This window comes from Palaemon carinicauda, chromosome 8, assembly GCF_036898095.1.
Source record: "Palaemon carinicauda isolate YSFRI2023 chromosome 8, ASM3689809v2, whole genome shotgun sequence".
Lineage (NCBI taxonomy): Eukaryota > Metazoa > Arthropoda > Malacostraca > Decapoda > Palaemonidae > Palaemon > Palaemon carinicauda.
Window position 1 is genome coordinate 124,769,661 of NC_090732.1, and position 22,080 is coordinate 124,791,740.

Genomic DNA, 22,080 nt, shown 5'->3' on the forward strand with positions numbered 1-22,080 from the left:
GAATCTACCAATCGAAGTGGGAAATCTTCTGAAACTGGTGCAAGTCAGTATCCGTATCCTCGACCAGTACCTCTGTAACTCAAATAGCTGACTTTCTCTTATATCTGAGGAAAGAACGATCTCTTTCAGCTCCCACTATCAAGGGTTACAGAAGCATGTTGGCATCAGTCTTCCGTCACAGAGGCTTAGATCTTTCCAACAATAAAGATCTACAGGACCTCCTTAAGTCTTTTGAGACCACGAAGGAGCGTCGTTTGGTTACACCTGGTTGGAATTTAGACGTGGTACTAAGATTCCTTATGTCAGACAGGTTCGAACCGCTTCAATCAGCCTCCCTGAAAGATCTCACCTTTAAGACTCTTTTCCTGATATGCTTAACCACAGGTAAAAGAGTCAGTGAGATTCATGCCTTCAGCAAGAACATCGGATTCTCATCCGAAACGGCTACATGTTCTACAACTTGGTTTTCTAAAACCAAACACGAGCTGCCTTCTCGACCTTGACCAATATCGTTCGATATTCCAAACTTATCGTATGGTTGGAAATGAACTAGAAAGAGTATTATGTCCTGTAAGAGCTCTTAAGTTCTATTTAAAAACCTTTACGAGGCCCGTCTGAAGCTTTATGGTGTTCAGTTAAGAATCCATCTTTGCCTATGTCAGAGAATGCTTTATCCTATTTTATCAGACTGTTAATACGAGAAGCTCATTCCCATCTGAATGAGGAAGACCAAGCTTTGCTGAAGGTAAGGACACACGAAGTTAGAGCTGTCGCAACTTCCGTGGCCTTTAAACAAAATAGATCTCTGCAAAGTATATTCGACGCAACCTATTGGAAAAGCTAATCAGTTTTCGCGTCTTTTATCTTAAGAATGTCCAGTCTCTTTACGAGAACTGCTACACTCTGGGACCATTCGTAGCAACGAGTGCAGTAGTGGTGAGGGCTCGACCACTACAATTCCCTAATTCCATAACCTTTTTTAATCTTTCTCTTGAAATGTTTTATTATTGTTTTTGGGTTGTCCGGAAGGCTAAGAAGCCTTTCGCATCCTACTTGATTTGGCGGGTGGTCAAAGTCATTTCTTGAGAAGCGCCTAGATTAGAGGTTTTGATGAGGACCTTTAGTATGGGTTGCAACCCTTCATACTTCAGCTCCTAGGAGTCGCTCAGCATCCTATGAGGATCGCGAGGCTCAGTAAGGAAGACGTACTTAAAAAGGCAGAGTAATTGTTCAAGTCGACTTCCTTACCAGGTACTTATTTATTTTATGTTTGTTATTTTGAATAACTGCTAAAATGAAATACGGAATACTTAGCTCATAATGTCAACATGTAATGCTGGTCTCTACCCACCCCCCTGGGTGTGAATCAGCTATATGATCATCGGGTAAGTTTAATATTGAAAAATGTTATTTTCATTAGTAAAATAAATTTTTGAATATACTTACCCGATGATCATAAATTAAAGGACCCACCCGTCCTCCCCAATAGAGACCCAGTGGACCGAGGAGAAATTTGGTTCTGTGTTGACATCGAGTACTTGAGTACCTACTTGACAGATGGCGCTGTTGATGTACACCCCCACCTGTATAGCGATCGCTGGCGTATTCCGCCCGTAGGTTTTTCTGTCGGGCAGCAGAGCTGACAGCTATATGATCATCGGGTAAGTATATTCAAAAATTTATTTTACTAATGAAAATAACATATCATATGTTTTATGTAATTAGTTGAAATAATTGGATATGTATCTGTACTTGTCATAACGGGATATGCAAGGATTTTTTAATTACATTAGGGTTAATAGATTCATGTACCCCATTGCTTATTTTTCTAATATGGTAAGGTAGCCCTTCAGATTTTTTTTTTTTTAATTCTTAGTTGGTCTATCATATGAAATAGTAAAAGTAATGGACTATTATGTTAAGAATTTTGCATTTTTTTTCTCATTTCCAGGGTAATGGAGAGTTGCCTAACCATCCACCAGCAGTAACAGCTCTACACACAGCTGCTCTCAATGGCTTCTGTCTCCTCATGTGCCTCCTGTCCCCTTCATCTGTATACACTAAGGCTAATAAGTAAGCATTTTTTCCTTTGGTGTTTCTGTTATTTGTGAGATTTTGTGAAGTCATTAGTTTTAGAATATTTGGAAGATTAAAGGCACTAAGGGTTTTCATATCAAAGTATAGACTTTGTATTATATATGAACAACATATTTTGCAAAGACTGGAATGACCAATTATAGCTTGTAAACATAACATCTGGGAGTGCTAGGCTATTTGGGTATAGGGGATTGGCCAGTCAGGTATTCAGCAGCCACCTTTTGAGTTTGAATATTTGAAGGTTGATCCTGAACTGTATACGTGCAGTCTCGGTCCACCGTTAGGAGATGCAAGCCGAGTGTATTTTCCATCAGGGTCTTGTTTGACCACCTGCTTAATGAGAGAATGCTGTCATTTACATGTTGAAGTCTTATTACTGGCAAGAGGGCTCTTAAACTTGAGGAATCTGCTCCCTCAGTTCGACTTTTATTCTATTTCTGCTTCTTAATATTACTACGACTTAATCCTAATTTTATAAACTTTCTTTCATCTCGCTGTCCTGACTCTTGAGTAATATTTCTGTTATCCTTATACAACATATATTTTATTTCTTTTATTTATTTTGTTTCTTGAATGGCATTGATATTTCCACATTCATTACTGCCTGCTTAAATGAATGAGACAAGGGATTAAAGTTTGTTTTTGCTTTTAAAACTATGTAAGGGAATTGGATTATTGCTAGCCATAAGAGGGTTTGGACTTTTTATGTCGGAAATATTTTCAAGGGTTGGGCTTTTGGTATCTGAGGAGGGATCCAATCCTGGCGGTAGAACTCGTGGCCTCTGGCCAGAAGCCAATGATTACATATATGGGGGGATTAATTCCATGTTTTTTGGGTGGAGAGTGCAAATGTCCTTTCCAAAATGTGATACTGTACTAGCTTAGTATTCTCATGTAGGTAAACCAACCTACTAACCAAAAAAACTCTTGACTTGACTGTGGATCCTTCAAATAACAACCCCTCTGGATATGCTGACTTCCCTCCTCCCCTTCCCCGACACTGTTGATGACCTTTACCAATTCAATTCAGGAAAATTCTGTTTGTTGGCCAAGGAACTGAAAAAGGACCATTCTTCCAATGTTCATTAATCATATAATTTGGGCAACACAAGGAAACAGAATCCTGCATGTTACCCAAATTACATTTGTGAAAGAAATGATAATGAAAACTGGGATTGTTTGATATCCTATAATAACCATGATGTAGCATTTAATTAGTAACTTTAATATTATGGTTGTTCTGTGTGATATACAAAACTATACAAACCTTCAGACTGGATTGAAGATGCAGATGTTATGCCCTCCCAGAGAAAGCCAAAACCACCAATTACTTTAAAGTTTGCAAATTACTTCAGAAGAAAGTTAAAACTATCACACCTGGAGGTATCTCATTTTGAAAAAAAAAAAAAAATAGCTAGATAGGACCTTTTATCCAGATAAGTTACCACACCAAGTATTATTCTAGGTTAAGATAGCTGTTTTCCTCTATCCCTAATGAAGGGGATTATGGATACTAATGTAGGAAATGGATTGGAACCAACACCTGGTCTTCTTAAGGGTTTAGGTGGATTGGAGCCAATACTTGCTCCTCTTAGTGGTTGACATTCCAGGATTTTAAACCACCTCTTAATTTATGGGAACTTCTCCCATATAAAGATGATTCTTATTTTAAAGGATAAGGTTGTGTATCCTTTGGGGGAACAAATCACAAAGTTTTAAAGGTATTCTCTAATTTTACCAACTACAAACCTGAGTCCTTTTAATTTTTATTTCCTGCCTCATTCACTCTGCAAGCCCTAGGTGAACTTTAAAGGAGTTACTCAACGAAGTGGCCGGGGCTGGGGCTCGCCCACTACTCGGCAATAATACCAGTGCCTTGTTATAAATTTTAACACTGGAGTTTCCCGCTTCGGTGAAATTATACATACATATGACAAGGCACTAACCCCAATTTTGCGGGGTAGCCGACATCAAACAAATGAAAAAAAAAAGGGATCTTTCTACGTTCCTCCCAGCGTGACAAGGGACTCGACCGAGTTCGGCTGGTACTCCTGATAAAGGAATCAGGTTTTCATTGTTAGGGAAATGTAAATTACTGTAAAAAAAAATTGTGGTATTTCATGGTACAATAGTTTCACAGCTATTATTTTGGCTAAATCGCTCCTTTTTATTATCATTTGGACTATCATTTTCTTTTGATATCATGACCTACTCTTTATGTTGCCTTCCTTAATGCCAAGAATGTGAAGGGTAAAATATCCATGTCATTGGGGGATTTTGGAATTGTCTCACTATACATGTTGAGGTTTGCTGAGCAAATATCTGTGTGTGTGTGTGTGTGTGTGTGTGTGTGTGTGTGTGTGTGTGTGGCAGTTCACAGACTCGACTGATTCCATAAGACTATCCATAATGTGTGTGTAATATAGATAACTTGGAATTCCTGAATGGCATTATTAAACAATTGTAGATTCAAAAGTTTTAAGTTTATTTTTGATGAAACAAAAGTTTAAATTGTTTTTGATGAAAGATTTTTAAATTTCTTTAATTTGAGATGCATGGCTGAGGCCAATAGGTAAAATATGGTTAGAAAAACTAAAAGCCTTTAAAACTTTCATTACTAATAAAATGACAAACTATCAAAAGGTTTTTGTATAGATTTGAGTAATCACAAAATTAGATTTTAGGCTCTTATTTAACATGGATGTAAATACCTGTTGCTGAATATCACAAAATTTATATTTAACCAGTAGTGTGATAATTTGATATTGTTTAATTGTCTTTAATTAATACTTCTCCAGACTTGTTCGGGAAATGTATGACCTTCTAGGATCTAGTGATGTAGATCTACGTATTCAGGCTGGAGAGGCAGTAGCCCTACTTTATGAAGCAACTCGTTTGCATGATGAAGATTACTCATGGAATCGTGAGGGAGAACTTTGTGCAGCTCTTAAAGGTAAAGTAAAACATTTGAATTATTAGGGAAAGCTTGATACAAGTGTAGTTTGTCACGCACAGCAGTTGCCCAGTAACACAGCATGATGTAACTCACTGAATTTCTTTTAATTGCCTGGCCATAGAACACGGAACCAAAAGTACAGTAACCCCATTAAATGACTTAAGTTTGTATCGCTGGAAATAACAAGTAATATAAAATTTGTAGTTTCTTCCAAAAAAGTAGTGTTTTCTGGGCTCAACCTGTGTCGCTCTGTGAAAATGTTTTAAAATTTGTGTGTACACGAACTGCTATGAAGAGGAGGTTCCTTTCATTTTCTCAAATTGTTAATCTTAAGGGAAAGGGATTTAGTAATTAAAATGCAATGTACTGTGATAGAATTTTATTTCTATGAAACTTTACTGATGAAATAATGGGAGTTTGACTAGCAACTTCCTCCATATCTGTTCTGGTATTATTCCGTATGAGTTGAGACTTTTACTATACAAGTAATGACATTTGAAATTTTTGAATGCCTTTTTAATATTTTTAAGGCATGAATTTTTTTTTTTTTTTATTATTATTTTTGTCATTCCTTAAATAACCTCTCCCTTCACTCCTCAGTTTGCTAACTTCCCCTGGCATACTTGGTGACCCTTGAACTTTTTGTTAGGGAGATTTATGCTCATTTCTGTCAAACCAAATCACAGATGCTAGTGAAAAAGTACTGCATCAGTTCTGTGTGGAGGGATTAAACTATGTTACCCTATAACAGCATCAAACTATATGGCTTATTGCAAAGAATTAAGCTGTAAGTTGCAACAGAACTTAATATTTTAGATATTAATTTGTATTAAATGAAAGGCTGAAATTTAATATAATCCACACATATATTTATAATATATCCTGAATGATGGTTATGACTTTGTCCGAATGTTAATGGATGTGTATAACAGACAATGTTAGAGCAAGAAAAACTCCTGCTTTTAGCTTGGTGTTACTTCAGGCAAATGATCATCAAATTTCAATTGTGCAGCCAAGTCTCCAAAGGAAAATGTTAACATCCCAGCTCAAAACATCAAACATTATGGGATTTTGTTTTAGTTAAGACTGGTAATGATGTCTTAAGTACTTTTTCTGATTAACTTTGAAATATCTTTAGACTGAAATATTAAAGCAGATATCACTCTAGATCTTTGAAATGAGAATAATATTAATTTGAACAATCTAAAATTAATGTATACATATAAATTAATGAAATAATTAAAACGAGTATAATTCATTCTTGCATTGAGCTTTTAAGTCAATTTGCTCTTATCCCAATTCAACTTTTCCCACATAAAATACAAAAAAACAATCCGTTCCAGCCCTCTCTTAAGTCAATTTGCTCTTATCTCAATTCAGTTTTCCCCATCTAAACAAAAAAAATTCTGTTCTAGCCCTCTAAAAACACCGAAATTAATGATGATAATAGAAAAAAACATGCTTTTAATTGCTATGCTGTATAGACATACTGTATTCACACACACAATATAATAAATTGTTACTGTTCTCACCTTCAAGACACGTTAATGGCAAACGGGTGTGTGTGGAAAAGGAAGGTAATGAGAGAGTTGGACGGTACCATATTAATACCATTTCTTACACATAATGTAACATTTAATCTTAAAATGAACTTAGTTCAATTTTCTTTCATTTTCATTCTTTTTTTACTTTTTTCGGTCATCAATGTACTTGCTCGTAATGGGGTGCCAACTCACTCACACGGACTCTACGGTTATGTTTCTCAATAATTTCATGCTTCATCTCCATCGTCATCATGCATTTTTTCTTCTCACTGACAAACTTAACACACTCTTAGGACCTATCACTTAGTACAAAGTGTTCACAAATACAGTGAAAATCACATACATTATGCAAACACAACGCAGGAGATGTGTACAGAAGTTGATAATACGTGAACTGAACGAGTGATGTAGGCTTGGAGCCTTCCCACCCGCTTACCCATCTAGCATTAGCATCTAAGTGTGCTAGTATCTTAATGCAAAATTTTGCTCGGAGGCTGGCTCATATCTCGGATTGCTCGTATGATGGAGTGCTCGTGTGTCAAAGTATTACTGTAGTCATTTATATTGACAATCTAAATATGTATTCTTGTGTTGTTACACATACAGTACACAGATCATTCGTAGGTAGCATTTAAAGACAGAAATTAGTAAGTTATTTGTTGGTTATGTAAGTTAAGTACTGTACCTGAATTCAGAGTTTATCTTCTTTTGCAACTTGATAAATATAAAACATGCCCAAAGTGCCAGGTGTTGAGTAATTATATATTATTCAATTGGTTGGTTAGTCACTGGCTTGATAAGTGTATTAGTTTCATGCTTGTCTTCCTAATCAGGGTTGGGTTTTAGTTTCTACCCTTCCAAGAGTTTAGTTTGATAATTTTTCTAATTCATTAACTGGAATCAATTTATACCTTAACCAGCATAGCCTTTATGTTCCTGATCTCGTAATTTTACTTTAACTGTTGATAGTTGGGTTGTTTCATTTGCTGGCTTCATTCTTTGTAACACTAAATTTAATTAATCAGACTTTAGTTCCAATTATCAGTTACTGTAGTTATGAAATACAAAGGAAGGTTTGTGGCATCTATAACGGCAGTTTTGCTAGCATAACCTTTTTGTAAGTAAGCAATTGGCACAGGTCAGATTTGGGGAGAATTCAGAGGTCTTGGGCATTCCTTGGGGCTGCTGCATAAATTGATTGATTGATCACTACTAAATATAGTTACTATATGGGTGGTATTGTTTACTCTTGAGCCCAAGTAGTACGATGTCTTGACCCCTCTCACACCACCTGTATTTTATACTGTTTGATAAGTACAATAAAGTAACCTACCATCTTCAACTTTCAAGTGATAAAATTATATATGTATATATATATATATATATATATATATATATATATATATATATATATATATATATATATATATATATATAATATATATATAATATATATATATATATATATATACATACATACATATATATATATATATATATATATATATATATATATATATATGTATATATATATATATATATATATATATATATATATATATATATATATATACATATATATATATATATATATATATATATATATATATATATATATATATATATATATATATATATATATATATTGTCATAATGCTGTAAAATTTGTGTAGATTGAGCTTATAAACATTTGAATATTATGCATGCTTTTATTTTTCCAGACCTAGCCACCGATTCTCATAAATTCAGAGCTAAAAAGGACCGAAAACAGCAAAGGGCATCGTTTAGGGATGTAGTAAGGACTGTTGAAGAAGGAGAATTACCCTGTGAAACAGTGACAGTAGGGCCTCAGCATCAACGCCAAGAACTTCTACTGGACACCTGGTCTCTGAAGTGGCAGTATGCATCTCTATGTCACACACTCGGTATAGGACTCAACAATCATATAACCTTTAACATTGGAGTAAGTTTGAAGTTTTATTTTTTATTTAGGATGAAAGTAAAGTATGAGAACCTAATTCAAGAAAGTAATTTAGAACCTTACAGGTTCAAAGTTAATTTGCTTAAATTCATTGTTGGAATTTTAGGGAAATGACAATGGAACTTTGGTAATGTAATAATTCAAGGAAGTGTGGTTTGTATTATGTGAAAACATTTTCTCACGAATTAATTTATTATTGTGCATTCGCCCATGAAATGCAATGCCACTTTGACATTAATTAATGTAATAATTCAAGTGGTATTTGTATCACGTGAAAACAGTGTTCTCATGATTTTATTAATTATAATGCATTCTCCCTTTTGAAAAGCCTATTCAGTTATTCGGTGTTTGCTCTCATTGTGTTGTGGAAGGGGAGGATGGAATATTCTATAATTAGTAGTACATATGAAAAGAAATATTTTTATGAATAGAACTTACCTGGCAGTTATATATACATAGCTAATTATCTCTATTTCGGTAGAATTTTTCTAAAACTAGGCAACCGTCTTGTGGTGGTTGGGTGGTAACACCCGTTAAAGGGTGGTAGGAGGAATCATTCCCGTTTTCTGTTCTTCAGTTCATCTCTGCCGGCCGGATCGACAACACGTTGGTCCGTCATTAAGAGTTTTTCTTCGCTTTCCCTGCTCGGTGTACCAGTCTGCTTTTTTGGTGAAGTACTCTGATTTGGGGTTTTGGCGATCGTTGTATTTTGTTTTCTCTTAGCTTTTTTTGCTGTTTTTCACTATGAGTGAAAAGAGTCATTACCGTATCTGTGCGAATGAGGAATGTAAGGTGAGACTACCGAAAATGGCGGTAGATCCTCACACCGTTTGTTCTAATTGTAGGGGTTTTGTTTGTGCCCTTGATAATAGGTGCAGGGAATGTAAGGTTTTGGATGAGAAAGATTGGTTAATTATGAAGCGCTATGTGCGTAAGCTAGAGCTCGATAGAGTTAGGAGAGCTTCTAGGTCTAAGTCTAAGTCTGTTAGTGGTAAGGAAGACGAACTTAGCGTAGATTTATCTATTGATCCTATTATTGATTCCTCTTTGGAAGTTGATCCTTCCCTTGAGATAGTAACTCCTGCACCTCCTACAGGTTCCGTATCTACGGATGACCCTCGGTACGCTAGCCTGGCGGCCGAGTTGAAGGCCATTAAAGAACAACTGGAGGCCTTTAAAGGTAAGGAAAGTGAAAGTGCTTGTGTTAGTGCAGTGGAGGTGGCGACTGACCGAATCTGTCATACCCCTAGGCCTAGACCTCTACCAAGCTCCCAGGACCAAGGGAGAAGGTACGTCGATGACCGAAAGGGGGTGAGAGGTACGTACCCTCGGTCAGCCGTCGCCTCACAGTCCTGTTGTCGATTCCCAGGCTGCTCTTGACCGTCACGGGAAAGACGTGTCGGATGTGTTGTTTTCTTCTCCGAATTCGTCCAGACGTAAATGGAAGTATGAAGCTTCAAGACCTACTAAGAGGAGATGGAACCGCGACGAACGGTCTCGTTCTTTCTCTCCCGGTTCTAGCAGTTATGAACCTTGTCCGTCGGAGGATGATTTCGACTCCGTGCCTGTGAAAAGGGCGAAGCCTGCTGCCGAAGATCCTCCCCCTTCTACGAGTGTTATTCGTCAGCCCCCCCTTCGGGTCTGCAAGACCCAGCTGATGTTGCTAAATCCTTTATGTCTGTCATGCAGGAACAACTTTTGACTTTAGTACAAGCCTTTAGCCGCCCTCACGCCCAGTCTGACAGACGTAAAGACGACTCGTTGCCGATTAAGAAGTCTGCTTCTAAGAGAGAACGGAGTTCTTCTTTAAAGAAAACTTCTCCCTCTCTACGCCAGGATGAGGAATGTGTGCTTTCGCCAGGCGATACTTCTTCGCGATACCAGGGCAATACGTTTTCTCGTTCTCGATACCGGGACGATACCTTATCGAACGACTCTGCTTCTCGTTCTCGATACCAAGACGATACCCCCTTCCGTTCGCTTCGCCACGACGATACCTCCTCTCGTTCGCTTCGCCACGACGATACCTCCTCTCGTTCGCTTCGCCACGACGATACCGACCCTAGTTCTCGACGCCACGACGATACCGCCTCAAGTTCACGACGATAGAACGACTCTGCCTCTCGTTCTCGGTCCCAGGGCGATACCACCCTGCCTCTTCGGGACGATACTGCCTCTCGTCCCAAGGATTCTTCTAGCGCGGGACTCCAGGATGCAACCCGTCTTTTGCAGGATGATGCCTTTGATTTGCCCTTGTCGGGTTCTAAGGATCCTTCTTCTCTTTCGAAGGATATTGCAGATGTGGATCAGGACCTCGAGGATGTTTCTGATGACGATGATAATCCTGCCGACGCTGTGGGAGATTACAAAGTTCTCTCTCGCTCCCTTCTTGAACTTTTTGGAGAGGAATTCCAACCTGCTGCCCCTCAATCTCCTCAGTCCCAATTTAACAGAAAGAAGGCCAAGAAACAGTCGGCCTTCATCAAGATGAAGCTGTCTATCTCCGCAAAGAAGGCTCTCACGAAGATTGATGACTGGATGATGGAGCGGAGACAAACAGTTAAGACTTCCTTCTCGTTTCCACCAGCTCGTCTTGCTTCAAGAGCGGGTATGTGGTATGCAACTGGAGAACCTTTGGGTCTGGGAGTGCCTTCCTCCTCCAAGGGTGACTTCTCTGGTTTAGTGGACTCTGCTAGAAGGCATGCTCTCAACTCAGCCAAGGTCATGTGGTCGATGTCGGAGCTGGATCATCTCGTCAAACGTATTTTTAGAGCCTTTGAGGTTTTTAGTTTCCTTGACTGGTCGCTTGGGACTCTCGCAAGGAAAACTGAACAGATGGAAGGATCTAGGGACCTTACCAGTATTATGTCCTGTATGGATAAGGCCGTCAGAGATGGGGCGAATGAGTTGGCTGCTCTGTTCTCAGCTGGGGTCCTAAAGAAGAGAGCTCTGCTTTGCTCTTTTGCTTCTAGGTCTGTTACCAATGCACAAAAGTCTGAGCTTCTTTACGCCCCCCTCTCTCAACATCTTTTTCCCGAGTCCCTGGTTAATGACATTACGCGTTCTCTGGCCCAAAAAGCCACCCAAGACCTTTTATCTCGTTCTGCTCGTAAGCCCTTGGCAGCCCCTCCTTCTTCTTTGAAACGGGAGGAAAGGAGATTCCAGCAGCCCTTTCGGGGCAGGACTACTTCAAGACCAGATTTTAGAGGGAGAAGGCAAGATTCAGGACCAAGATCTACCAGGGGTTCTTTCAGACCTCGCTCCAGAAAATGAAGTTCGTCTCCTCCAGACAGTAGGCGCAAGACTGTCAGGTTTTTGGCAGTCTTGGAAGAGGAGAGGGGCGGACACCTGGTCCCTCTCAGTCATCAAGGAAGGATACAAGATCCCCTTTCTGAAAAAACCTCCTCTCGCAGATGCTCCGCTGGCCTTAGTAGCCCGGTACTCAGATCCGGGGAAACAGAAGGCCCTAGTAGACCTTGTCAACCAAATGCTAGACAAGGGGGCGATAGAACTGGTTCGGGATCTATCCTCCCCAGGCTTTTACAATCGCCTGTTTCTGGTCCCCAAGAACTCGGGCGGATGGAGACCCGTCCTGGATGTCAGCGCTCTCAACGTATTTGTGGAGAAGACAAAGTTCTCCATGGAGACGACTCAGTCGGTGCTGGCGTCAGTACGTCCAGGGGACTGGATGGTGTCCCTCGACTTGCAGGACGCATATTTCCATGTCCCCATCCATCCGACTTCGAGGAAGTACCTGAGATTTGTAATGGAGGGCAAGTGCTTCCAATTCAGAGCTCTTTGCTTCGGTCTCAGCACGGCTCCTCAAGTCTTCACCAGGGTAATGGCGAATGTGTCAGGTTGGCTGCATCAGGAGGGGATAAGGATATCCTTCTATCTGGACGATTGGCTGATTCGTTCACGATCGAGGGAGAAATGTCTGGAGGATTTACGGAAGACTTTTATGATGGCTCAAGATCTAGGCCTGGTCATCAACAGGGAGAAGTCTCAGATCAGACTGAATCAGACTATTCTCTATTTGGGGATAGTTCTGAATTCAGTTCTTTTTCGGGCTTCTCCCTCTCAGGAAAGACAGACCAAGTGTCTCGTAAAAGTCAGACCAAGTGTCTCGTAAAAGTCAGAACTTTCCTGGACAAGAAGAGATGCACAGCGAAGGAGTGGATGAGTTTGCTGGGGACTCTATCCTCCCTCGAACAGTTTGTCTCTCTGGGGAGACTCCACCTAAGGCCTCTTCAGCACTTTCTTTCGAAGACATGGAACAGAAAGATGCAGGAAGACTCCTTTTCCTTCCCCATTCCAATAGAAGTCAAGACTCTTCTGAAGTGGTGGCTGGACCCAACCTTGTTAGGGGAAGGAATCTCCTTACACAAGAAGAACCTAGACCTAGTGTTGTTTTCAGACGCATCAGAGTCAGGCTGGGGGGCAACACTAGGAAGCAAGGAGGTCTCAGGCTATTGGGAAGGAATTCAGCTGGGATGGCACATCAACAACAAGGAGCTGATGGCCATTTTTCTGGGGCTAAAGGCCTTCAAGGACTTGGTGTCTGGGAAGATTGTGGAGGTCAACTCAGACAACACCACAGCTCTTGCTTACATCAGGAAGCAAGGAGGGACTCACTCTCTGTCTCTCTTCGAGACAGCAAGAGAGCTCCTTCTTTGGGCGAAGGAGAACAGGATAAACCTGCTGACGAGGTTTGTTCAGGGACAGAAGAATGTGAGGGCGGACATGCTCAGCAGGAAAGGGCAGGTCCTTCCCACAGAATGGACCCTCAACCAACAGGTCTGTCAGTCTCTGGAGACTGTGGGGGAGACCCCTCATCGATCTTTTCGCCTCCAACTTATCCAAGAAGATCCCCATCTATTGCTCCCTAGTTCCGGACAGAGAGGCAATAGCAGTAGACGCCTTTTTGATGGATTGGACGGGGATGGACACTTATGCTTTTCCCCCGTTCAAGATCATCAATCTGGTAGTCAGGAAATTCGCCCTCCTCTATTCGGGACGGATGATCCTGATAGCTCCGTTCTGGCCGATGAGGGAATGGTTCACGGAGGTGGTGGATTTGTTGATGGACTTTCCAAGAAGCCTCCCTGCAAGTCCAAATCTGCTCAGACAACCCCACTTCGAGAGATATCATCAAAACCCCCTCGCTCTCAATCTGACTGCCTTCAGACTATCGAGAAGCTCGTCAGATCGAGAGGCTTTTCAGCGCAAGCTGCGAAAGCTATCGCCAGAGCGAGGAGGGTCTCTTCGCAGAGGGTCTACCAGTCCAAGTGGGAGACTTTTAGGGCTTGGTGTAGGAAGCACAAGATTTCCTCATCCACTACCTCTGTGAGCCAGATTGCGGATTTCTTGTTGTACCTCAGACAGGACGCTAAGCTAGCTGTGTCCACTATCAAAGGGTACAAAAGTATGCTCTCTTCCATCTGTCGGCATAGAGGCTTGGACTTGTCTCGCGATAAGGACTTACATGACCTCTTGAAGTCTTTTGAGACGACCAAGCAGACCCAGTTAAAGCCCCCTTCTTGGAACCTTGATGTGGTTCTTAAATTTCTGTGCACCAAGAGATTTGAGCCCATCTCACAGGCTCCCCTTAGGGAGGTTACCAAGAAGACCCTCTTTCTTTTGGCCTTAGCAACAGCTAAAAGAGTTAGTGAAGTCCATGCAATTGAAAAACAGGTAGGCTTCAATCTGAATGGGGCAGTTTGTGCCTTGAGATTAGACTTTCTCGCTAAGAACGAGAACCCTTCTAAGCCCTGGCCGAGGACCTTTGAGGTTCCTAACTTGACCAACCTAGTGGGTCAAGAGCAAGAGAGGCTGCTCTGTCCAGTACGAGCCCTCAAGACCTACTTGTCTCGCACGAAAAGTGTTAGAGGCTCTTCTAGCTCCCTGTGGTGTTCTGTGAAAGATCCTCAAAAGCCCCTTTCCAAGAACGCTTTGTCCTTTTTCCTGAGGGAAGTGATAAGAGAAGCGCATCTCTTGTGTGAGGAGGAACACTTCGGACGTTTAAAAGTGCAAGCTCACGAAGTGAGGGCCATTGCGACCTCGCTTGCTTACCGCAAGAACATGTCGCTCCGTCAAATTATGGATGCGACATTCTGGAGGAGCAACTCTGTGTTCGCCTCTCATTACCTCAGAGAGGTGAGGGTGGATTATGAGAAATGTTATACCTTGGGACCATACGTAGCTACGGCTTCTGTATTAGGCAAAGGAGTTACTACCTCCCCTCAACCTTAGTTTTGTTTACTTGTACATAGGTTGGTGTATTTTTTATTGGTTGTCTGAGGACTTCGACTTGTGTACAGTCACCTCAGTCTAGTTAGATAATTTTTATCTACTTTGCAAATGTTAGGTGGTTGGTTTGGTTAAGTTGCGGTTTTTTATTTTGGGCAATAGGTAGTCCTGAAGTCTAGTCAGATTGTTGGTCTCACCCCGTTGACAGACTCGATTGAGTGTTTTCAGCACTGCAGGTCACATCCTGGCTGACACTCTTAAGGGAAAGCGACTCAAGAGGCAGGAACCTTTGAAGTCAGCTACCTTAGCAGGTAAGGAATCAAGGTGTTTATTTATCCTACAACTTTTTTGGTTGTTTCCCCAACGATGTTACTGTCTATCACCCTCCTCCAAGTGTGTTAATCAGCTATGTATATATAACTGCCAGGTAAGTTCTATTCATAAAAATGGAGTTTTTATGATAAAACAAAGTTTTATGAATACTTACCTGGCAGTTATATATACATTCGAAGGGCCACCCACCTCCCCTCAGGAGACAGGTTGGGCATAGATGAACTGAAGAACAAAAAATGGGAATGATTCCTCCTACCACCCTTTAACGGGTGTTACCACCCAACCACCACAAGGCGGTTGCCTAGTTTTAGAAAAATTCTGCCGAAATAGAGATAATTAGCTATGTATATATAACTGCCAGGTAAGTATTCATAAAACTTTGTTTTATCATAAAAACTCCATATTTAGATACAAGATCAGTCTTAAATATTCAAACCCATTAATTGTACAGTATTCATGGCTGTTTGTGGATAATTCTTGAACTTTTTTGCCTGTTAATGCTGTTGTAGAAATTTTTCTTATAACAGAGAAAGTTAGTCTTGTTACCTATAGAGATGATGACTGACAACATTCCATAATTTGTCTTCATTACAGTCCACGTAGTTTGGTTTTTGTTAGTCCTATTTAACACCATTAACTCCTTTTGTGGAAGCTAATGGTTCTAATGCACCATTAAATAAGGGTGTTCATGATGCACATCACCTCTCAGGTTTGAGATCCTCTTGTAGATTTGTCAATTCTTTTTTATTTTCCTCCTATTTGCTGCAAAACCATCCCACTCCCCTCATTTGTAGCCATTCTTTTAGACTTCTAGAATTTGTGGGGCTGAAGACTGAAATTGTCAACAGGGATTCTGAATCTTAGGAAAAAGACAAAAATTACTTGTAAATTATCTCCATGATGATAATGATAGACACCGACTGTGCCATTAGTTTTTGAATAGTAATGTACATGACAGAAATACCAGAAATCTTCCATAGCAAAAGGGTCCAGCTCTAAAGGTACTACTACTAGTTGCACATTAGTAAAGGAAAATTATGGTGAAATTCTTACGTACCCTGGAGATACAAAATAGATGGACTAAGTATTTTAGTAACATTCACAATGTAGAAGGAGCAATGGATGAAGAACCTACCATTAACAACAATAATATGTTAATAAATCAGGATCATCATAACCACACGAGAAGCAGACAGCATGAACCCTTTACTGACCCTGTGACACAAAGACGCGTGAAAATATTTTTTGCCGTGTCACTCGAGGAAAATGCAACAAGAGACGGCAGATGGTTGAGGGACATGTGGAGCCTAAAAGAAAACTGGTGGTAGCATCGAATGTGCGGCAGGCCTATACTGATCTCCAATGTGACTTTTTGCCGTAATATTTCCTGAATTCATGGTTAATTTTATTTTAACTGCGTTTTAGATGATTAGAAGACATACGGTAAATGTAAAGACGAGAAATCTGTGGAGGAAATTACTGCATTTCCCTGGTCTTAGTGTCCCACGTGACCTTTTATATTTGACTGGGTATATACAGTATACTTGTTTTTTTGGCTTATATATATACATATATATTTTATCTTGCATTTGCTGATATGCAGTCATTGTAAGAACTCTGGTAGTGAATGATTATTTTTTGTTTTACGAAAAAAACCATTTTTTCCTAGCTTTGTTACCCACATGGACGTTTTTATAGCTTCGTTCTTTTTTTTTGATACACCAATTTACGCTCGAAGAAAAAAATTCTAGGCGTGTTTGCGAGCATGTAAATAACTACAATATACATGAAATAACTACAATATACATGTCTCGTACAAGAGTAGAAAGCCTATTCTTTGTACTTTTATATACATTAATGTATTAGTGCTTCTATACAAATTTTTTTTTGTAAAAACAACAAAATTGGAAAATTTACTCCACTTTCTAATGGTAATGCAAAATATTTTTCTAACAATACATAGTTTTTATTTATTTTATTTTATTTGTAGTTTAATTGGCTTTACAATATTATCTTTTAATTTTTCCTTATCTTCATTTGTTGCGTAGTAACAATGAAAAACGTCAACATAAGTGGGTCAGAAAATCTCTACTATTGCTAAACAAAATATCTGTTATTAATTTACACCTCACTTACTAATACATTTATTGGAAAGCGGTTGCATCCGCGTGAAAGAATTATCATTTCTACACAATTTGCATGTTAGAAGAAATCCTCGAACATTGTATTTTTCATGAATTTCTGATAAAAATATTTACGATTTTTTCAAATTTCTCGTTCAACACGTTTTTATGATATTTTAGTATTCCAGCTATATTTTTTTTTCTTACATTAATAAGAAATGAAATACTTTGCCATTATAATGCAACAAACCAGAAGCTTTAATCTCTTATATCTTGGACGTACCAAGTTTAAGGAAGAAAAAAAAAAAAAATTTTCGGCGAAGGCCACATGCGCTGGTACCTCACCCTGACTTATGTAAGGGCATAAGCATCAAAGGGTTAAAATCATTGAAAAATGATAAATCAAATCTAAATAATATTCCTGGAAGTCATCAAAGCTTGTGGGAATGGGGTACAGTAATTGAAAGCTTGTGTATCCTATGTAACTTGACTTACAGCTTGGGCATACAGTAGTTCCTTTCGCCTGGAGTGGGTCATTTATACCTACGAAAGAATACTGGAAAAGATAGTAACACCCATTGTAAAAAACAGACTAGCTGAAAGGCAATGTGGCTTTAGACCAGGTCGCAGTACAGTTGAACAGATTTCTGCATCCAAAGAACAAATGCATTTACATATCTAAGTACTAGAGTGTTATGACACACGGAGGAATGGAGCTAGACAAAAAGCAGAATTGCCAAATTTAGTTAAAAATGTAGGTTTCATATACCCACTACTACAAAATAAAAATACCTTTATCACGAAAAGTAGAAGTTGAATTGTATACGGTAATTCAATTCTTAAACCCATAATTCTGTACGGCTGTGAGATGTAGGTTCAATTCTTAAACCCATAATTCTGTACAGCTGTGAGATGTAGGTTCTGACCGAGTGGCTAAAATCTAAAATCCAAGGAGCTGAAATGCAAGTTTTGTGTCAAATTTATGGTATCACTAATGCAGATTGTACAATTTTAATACCAGAACATCAGGATGTAAAAAGAATTATTTTATTGGGTTCTGGAAGGCAGTAAAGGATGTGAAGACTGAGAACTAGGTGGAAGGATAATGTCAGTAATTTTTCAGCAAGATGCAACACAAATTTCAATGAAGCTGTGGAAGTCTTGACATCAAGTGAAGTAGAGAATAGTAGTCAATGTTTCAACTGGCAGACTGACTTAGTCTAATGGACATCTGGGCGAGTTGAAAAACATCATGGAAACAGCATTGTGTAATTGGGAAGTCCTCACAAACAAGAAAATTCTGCTGCTCAAGAAAGAAAAAAAAACCTAGCTATGGGAGTTTCAGTAGAAGGACAATCCTATCAGCGTTGCCGGTGGAGGAGGGTGCGTTCTGTTTGTATCGTCGTGATACAATCTCCCACATGGAAAAATAGCCATACACACCGACTGAGCTGTCCCTTTTTGAAAGTTTTCTTGTTTTAAGCCGTATTAGAGACTTTGGATATACCTCGTATAGCAGCAATGAATGTGATTGTTTGTAAGTAATGGAGCTCAGGGTTTAGGATAGAATTTTTACCAAGCAGAATCCAACCATTTAAGTTTGCTGGAATTACCTCAAGTTTTTAAATTACTGGGATAGTTAGTGTATGTATGCATTGTAGTTTATAATTGCTTGTATATAACAATGATTAAAAACTTAACTGTAACAAGAGATGAGAGATAATGCATTGCATTAAAACCCTGACTTGAAGCAAGTCATTTTTTATCGTATTTACGATTCCATTACGGAAACGAGAGCCTGATTGAGCCCACTTGATATTACAAACACTGTGTATCAAGTTATTTTTGGGGGATGCTGTATATATGAGAAACTAAAATGCGTAGTATGAAAATAATTTGAAGAAACTAGTTTGTTTATTTGTGAAACAAGTCTGTCATATCGTATTTACTATTACTGAAACGAGAGAGCGAGCGACCATGCTATCCCGATATTACAAACGCTTTGTGTATCGACCTATTTTGGTGAGTGCCGTGTATAATAACATGAAATTAACTTATAGCAAACTAGTTTGTTAAATTTTACATGTAAAGCATTAGTGTTTTGTCATTAGGAGGAACCATATTCTTGGTAAAGAAGACATTTTTAGCTTGGCTAACTTGCAGAATAGATAAGGTAACAAAGATGATGCATTCTTGCCAGGTGTGAACACGAATCTTGACTGACTGAAATAATCTGGTTAAGTATGAAGTAGACTGCTGGGTACCAAAATTTAGTTTTATTTGCTGTCGTATGTCTAATTTAGCTGCTGCTTTTTTTTATTTTTTATTATCTTATATTACAGTGTAAAAATTCAGTTTTATGTATTTTCTGTAGTATTTGCCCCTTTTTTTTATTCCAGTCTAAGGAGATAATTATTTAATATCCTTCCAGTCTAAAATTAGAGATCCATACTTAAGCACCACTTCAGTAACATACTTCCTTATAATTAAGTTGAAAAAATGCCCATATCTAACCCTTTAGTGTCTTGCCATTACTTGCGTTGGCTGGAAATGCACTTAGAGGTTATGGTTTTACTGTACACACAAGGTCAACTTTCATTTGTTATACAGTACATGCAAGTCAGGATGCAGAGTGAGAATTGCTTGGCCAGAAAGGCCAGCCAATCTATAACCACAAGAGTGAGAATGATAATAGTATGCTTTTATCTTGATGCTGAGCATAACAGATGACTTGATACACCATTTTGTTAAACCATACATCAATGAAACTTTAGCAGTATACTTTGTGCGTTGTTTATAGGTGGTTTTGCGCAAATTTTATATAACTAGCATTCAAACCCTACTGGATAAATTCATCCACTGATGATGAATTAGCTGTTAAGTAATGTGGACTATAGATGGTGCTGATAACAATTGATCAGGTCTGATGAAGATTCATCATATTGAAATTTTTTTCTTTGCAGAATGAAAAATAAAAATATTTTATCAGCAAATACAAATAAACACACCTTTGTTTTCATTATAAATAATGTGCAATTTGTCTTTCAGGTTAGAGACATGTTTAGCTTGGGCCCCCCACCAATTCAGCTTGATAGAAGTATGCTGTCACTAGCTCGGCGTTCTCAAAAGAAACCTAATCGTGAATCCCCTGCATGCAAAGCACGCCACTTGACTCGTAATAAAAACAGAGACAATCGTGCAGCAGCAAAAACTTACGACGACTAATTGGCATTTACATCTTTACAACTGAAAATTTTAATTTAATGAAAGGAAAGGTTTTGTCCAACTTTTAAAAATGTACTTTCAAGTATAGCTAATAACTTTAAAGTTATGTAGTTTTATCAAAATTTTTAATGAAACGGTAACTGTCTTCATCTAGAAGGAACAGAATCTTAATCCATTGTAGATATTGAATATGTACAGTTCTTAATTTTAAGGTACAGTAATGTAGTAAAATGAAGTAGAACAATTATAAGAAGTGTAGATATCCAAATTAAATTACTGTATAGATGGTAATTGAAAAGCTGAAGTCAAGATATTTATGATCAGGCTAACATCATCTGCTCAATGTGACTAGGGATGTTTGCATTTGTTGAAGGCTTTATTAAAACATTTCATGATAGTAATGCAAAGCTGGATGGTTTGTTTGAAATTTATCACTGTTTGGGAATTCCTATCCGTCTTCATAGAATAAGGATTGCTTGACATGTGGGCTGTGTTGCCTTTATGTACCGATTTTGAAGTTTTATTTATAATTAAAAAAATAATTACTACAGACCAGGACAAACTAATTTTTTAAAATCTATCAAATATCTTGACTGACATGAATAAAATTTTTATAACATGGATTATTACATTTTGTTAAAGTTGGATGTTTTGTGATATTATTTAGAATAAGATTGTTAATGCTACAAAATTTACACAGGATAATAGTATTGAGAACTGTACAGTAATCTGTAATAATTCCACCAATGGCATTTTATCCAGATAAGTGAGACTTCTGAAAGGAAGGATGCAAAACCGTTGGTACATTTTTTAAAAATTGGTTATAGATTGAAGGATTTTAGTCTCCCTCAATAAATTTAAACTTTAAACAGCTGTCATGTTCTGATAACCTATAGAGCTTAGAGATAGCTATTTATATTTTAAATGGATTTTAAAGCTAAAGTTCTACATTTGATATCTTTTAAAATTGTGGTAGCATTTGACAAGTTTGTTTCAATTCAAGGGATTAAACAATCTGTGGTGACTTTGGTACATTGAGGCATCAATTGTGTAAAAATAAATTGTTAGCAGCTTATATGTTTTTCATTGCCTTATTTTTTACATGTAATTAATGTTAAAGGTCCATTATTTCCCAGCTCCAAAAGTTGAACGAGCAAAAACATTTATTTTACGCTTGGTGATTAATTATGTTCTCTTTAAATGAACCAAACCTAAAGGTTAATTTTCTTCCCTGGAAGTGTCATTCTTCCTAAAGATGTGCAAATTTTCAGATTCACAAATTCATGTTACTCCAACCCAGAACTATATTAAAACTGTGGTTATAATTTTGAATTCTTCCCTGTTCAAACTCCGTGGAGTTACTTATGTGGATATTCTTTCATCATCAGCTGAAGGTAGCCATTAGACTAATTGCAAAGTGGTAACCCTGCCTAACAACTTGAGTGGGTAGGTTGGTTGGCGGTACCCAGCCACCTCTATAAATACTCTCACAGCAGTGAGAGACGTCACTTTTTCTTTTGGTTCAGTAGAGATCGGAGGTGTCCACTCTCCTCTTGTCATTTGACTTTTTCA

General features: G+C 38.5%; 1 protein-coding gene across 1 annotated transcript in view; it reads left to right on the forward strand.

Moving 5' to 3' along the window:
• The window catches only part of Ifrd1 (Interferon-related developmental regulator 1), a 71,717-nt gene extending 50,134 nt beyond the window's left edge, over window positions 1-21,583 (forward strand). The window contains exons 6-9 of the mRNA XM_068378888.1: window positions 1,952-2,073; window positions 4,896-5,050; window positions 8,319-8,560; window positions 20,332-21,583. Of these exons, the coding sequence (XP_068234989.1) occupies window positions 1,952-2,073; window positions 4,896-5,050; window positions 8,319-8,560; window positions 20,332-20,508 (696 nt within the window). The 3' untranslated portion in view covers window positions 20,509-21,583. The remainder of the gene's footprint in view (window positions 1-1,951; window positions 2,074-4,895; window positions 5,051-8,318; window positions 8,561-20,331) is intronic.
• Window positions 21,584-22,080: the final 497 nt, after the last annotated feature.